The 3,016-nt window shown below is 42.9% G+C and overlaps 1 protein-coding gene across 1 annotated transcript in view; it reads right to left on the minus strand.

Moving 5' to 3' along the window:
• The window catches only part of LOC112139035 (HERV-H LTR-associating protein 2), a 16,073-nt gene that overhangs the window by 10,156 nt on the left and 2,901 nt on the right, over positions 1–3,016 (minus strand). The window contains exon 2 of the mRNA XM_036217535.1: positions 1,075–1,389. Coding sequence (XP_036073428.1) covers positions 1,075–1,389 — 315 coding nt within the window. The remainder of the gene's footprint in view (positions 1–1,074; positions 1,390–3,016) is intronic.

Here is a 3,016-nt window from a genome sequence, read left to right on the forward strand (position 1 = left end):
CCGGACAGCGGGGGGCGGAGTCACCTGTCAGACTTTGACAGGTGACTCCGCCTCAGCAACAATCAGCTGTTTTATACACGTCACAATCCACCACCTGGTGACGACTCTGATGAAGACCGAAGGTCTCCGTCAAAACATGTCAGGTATGAAATAATCGTGTCTGATAACAAAATAATCAGAACTGTTATGAATAATACAGACACTATGAACTTTATCAAATTAACAGTGAAGTGTGTTGTTTAAAATGTAATTTAAACATTTTTCTGTCATATACAAACTGTAGCATAGAAAAAAGTCACCAAAATAGTTATTATTGACTTTTGCATATAAATGACGTTCATGCACTGGTCCTTTTGAAGAAACATATGAATAAGCTTTCTTTTTAAAATAGAAATGCTCGTTTTCCTTTTTCACTTTAAAAGTCTCATTGGAGATCACTGCCAGTGACGTGTCTAAACGAATTCCTGAGTTGATCTTCACTTCTTTACCGATTCCAGGTTGGTGTATCTAGCTACTAAGTGGGGGATCTGTGTCCCTTGGGTGTTGGCTTCCCGGGCCTGGTGGTCCTCTCTCTACCCCTGAGATTCCTGAGATCCCTGTCTGAGCCATGAGCCTGGGATCAGATCATATCTGAGCCTGGGGGTGTTTGTGTCCCTGTGGTACACATGTCAAAAACTACATATCCCACTTTTGTCCAAAACAAGAAGCCATTGGCTCTGTTCTGTTTGCTCAGCGGCTGGACAAGACAAGCAAAATATCAATAGTAGTAATAATATTAAAAATGGAGCATTTTAATGTCACAACCACACCCCTCCATGATTAGTTAGAATTCATGCAGGTTTAAAACTGTACGTCACCAGCTGTCTGTCTGTCTCTGATTAGAAGTTTTCCGTGTGACTCAAAGTCATTGAAGAGTTTTCAAATGAAGTATCTCAACATCAGGGTGTGTCCTCAGGAAGACAGAAACTTGACAGGCTGACGTAAAGTTTCAAACATCATTTAGCTCCTGAAAGTGATAGAATTTTCTCACAAAAAAGAATGAAATTCTCTTTTCTACTGTCTGTTTATTCATACCTGTAAGTTTCACATTGACATAGCTTTTTGTTGCATCTTCTTCCATGGTGCTGGTGTAACACTGATATCTGCCTTCATCTTTAACCTTCACTCCAGTCAGCAGCAGGGAGGCGTTTCCCTCTAAGATCTGATCCAAGAACAGAGACGTTCTGCCCTTAAACTGCTGGTCCTGCTGTCCCAGTTGATCCTGATCGTCAAAAAAGGAGTGGACTTGAACTGTCAGATTTAGATGCCAGTGGATTAAAATATGGTGTCCTGGTGAGAATCTGCAGGGAAAGACGCAGGTCTCTCCAAACTGACAGGAAACATCTATGTCTGCAAAAAACAGAGAACAATGTTTAAATTAAATGATCGGAGCTTGCTTATGTGTTTCAAGATGCAGTTCTTTGTATCTCCTCAACCTACAGTACAGGGGGTACAAGAAACTGTTATCCACCTCTGAATACCACACATCAGAGGAAAATCAGCTCCTTAACAAACATCTTCAGTCAGACAGTAGCTGCGTTTCATGTGCAAAATGTCCTTGATCAGATCAAAGATCAGATTAGAATAGAACTGTGCACATGGACCCTGAAGAACTTCATCAGTAACAAACGTTTCCATGCGCCACACGGTTGATCAGAATAAATCATTTTGACATGTGCAGAACTGTCTAAAATACATTAAAATGAAATGATTTTTAGATGAGGATTTACTCTGTAGAAATAGATTTCACTCTAAGGTTATGTGCTTTGGACTTTTTTGTTTGTTTAACGTACGTTTTTTTTTTATTTCACTGTTTTGATTGTAGCTTATAAATTATAAGTTGCGTATATGCGCATAAAATCACCAACCAAAGTTTCATCTTCTTCATTTTTCCAGCTTCAGTCTGAATTAGACGCAGCCGTCTGAGGAGCGCGAGACAAACATTAAAGGACCTGGTCGTATTTTCAAACAGGAAAAAGATCCAGCTGTTCACTTGTTAGGATGGTAATTTATTTTAAATACAGCTGAACGTGCTTCTCACGTGCATCTGATCAGACTGTAACCTGGCCGCGCATATGAAGAGACAAGCTGCGGTGCATGCGTAACCCAAATGCTCCTTTTATCTCGACAAAAAGGAATAAATGTAAGTAAATCCAAAAGGACCGCTGACAGAATCAAATGTTGGAATGGTTCTCCCTCAAAGGCTTCAACAATGACTTGCACAATTCTCCCGAGTCGCCGTTATTAAAGTAGAAGCTGTTTACATCCGTGGTCTCGTGGTAGAGGCGTGGAAAGAGGCAGACGGTTGCAATAAACTCACTCCTGATTGGCGACAGTACTTCCTGTAGATTCCATGACTCAGCTATGACTCAGACCAATCGCTGAAGATTGTTTGCAAATGGCGGTATCCGTTTCAGGAATTGACGGTGAAAGCGGCGGCCTACTTTCGCGAGGAGAGGAAGTAATGCATTTCCAATTTGGGACCTCAGTGCTGTCTCAGTCCATTATTTTTACAGTCAATGGGTGTAGCCTTCGAACAACCTGGAACAAACTCACTCATGATTGGTTGACAGTACGTCCTCTAAAAACGTGACCCCTGGACTAATCGGTCTCAAAGGGCTGCAATCGTTGGCAATATGGCGGTAGACGTATCAGGAAGTGACGGCGAAGGTTCTGGTTGGATTTCGCGAGGGCCGGAGGTAATGCATTTCCTAAGGGGGACCTCAACACTTGCTATGTCCAGCTCTTATTTACAGTCTATGCATGCGTAGCAGGATGAAATGGTGCTCCTGCTATACAGGTGTTGGCAATCCTGTTGATTGCCGAAAGAGTGTGATGGAGCGGGCTGCACGGTGGCGCAGTAGTTAGCGCTCTTGCCTCACAGCGAGGAGGCCCCGGTTCGACTCACGGCTGGGACCTTTCTGTGTGGAGTTTGCATGTTCTCCCCGTGCATGCGTGGGTTTTCACCGGGGACTCC

This window comes from Oryzias melastigma, linkage group LG20 (assembly GCF_002922805.2).
Source record: "Oryzias melastigma strain HK-1 linkage group LG20, ASM292280v2, whole genome shotgun sequence".
Lineage (NCBI taxonomy): Eukaryota > Metazoa > Chordata > Actinopteri > Beloniformes > Adrianichthyidae > Oryzias > Oryzias melastigma.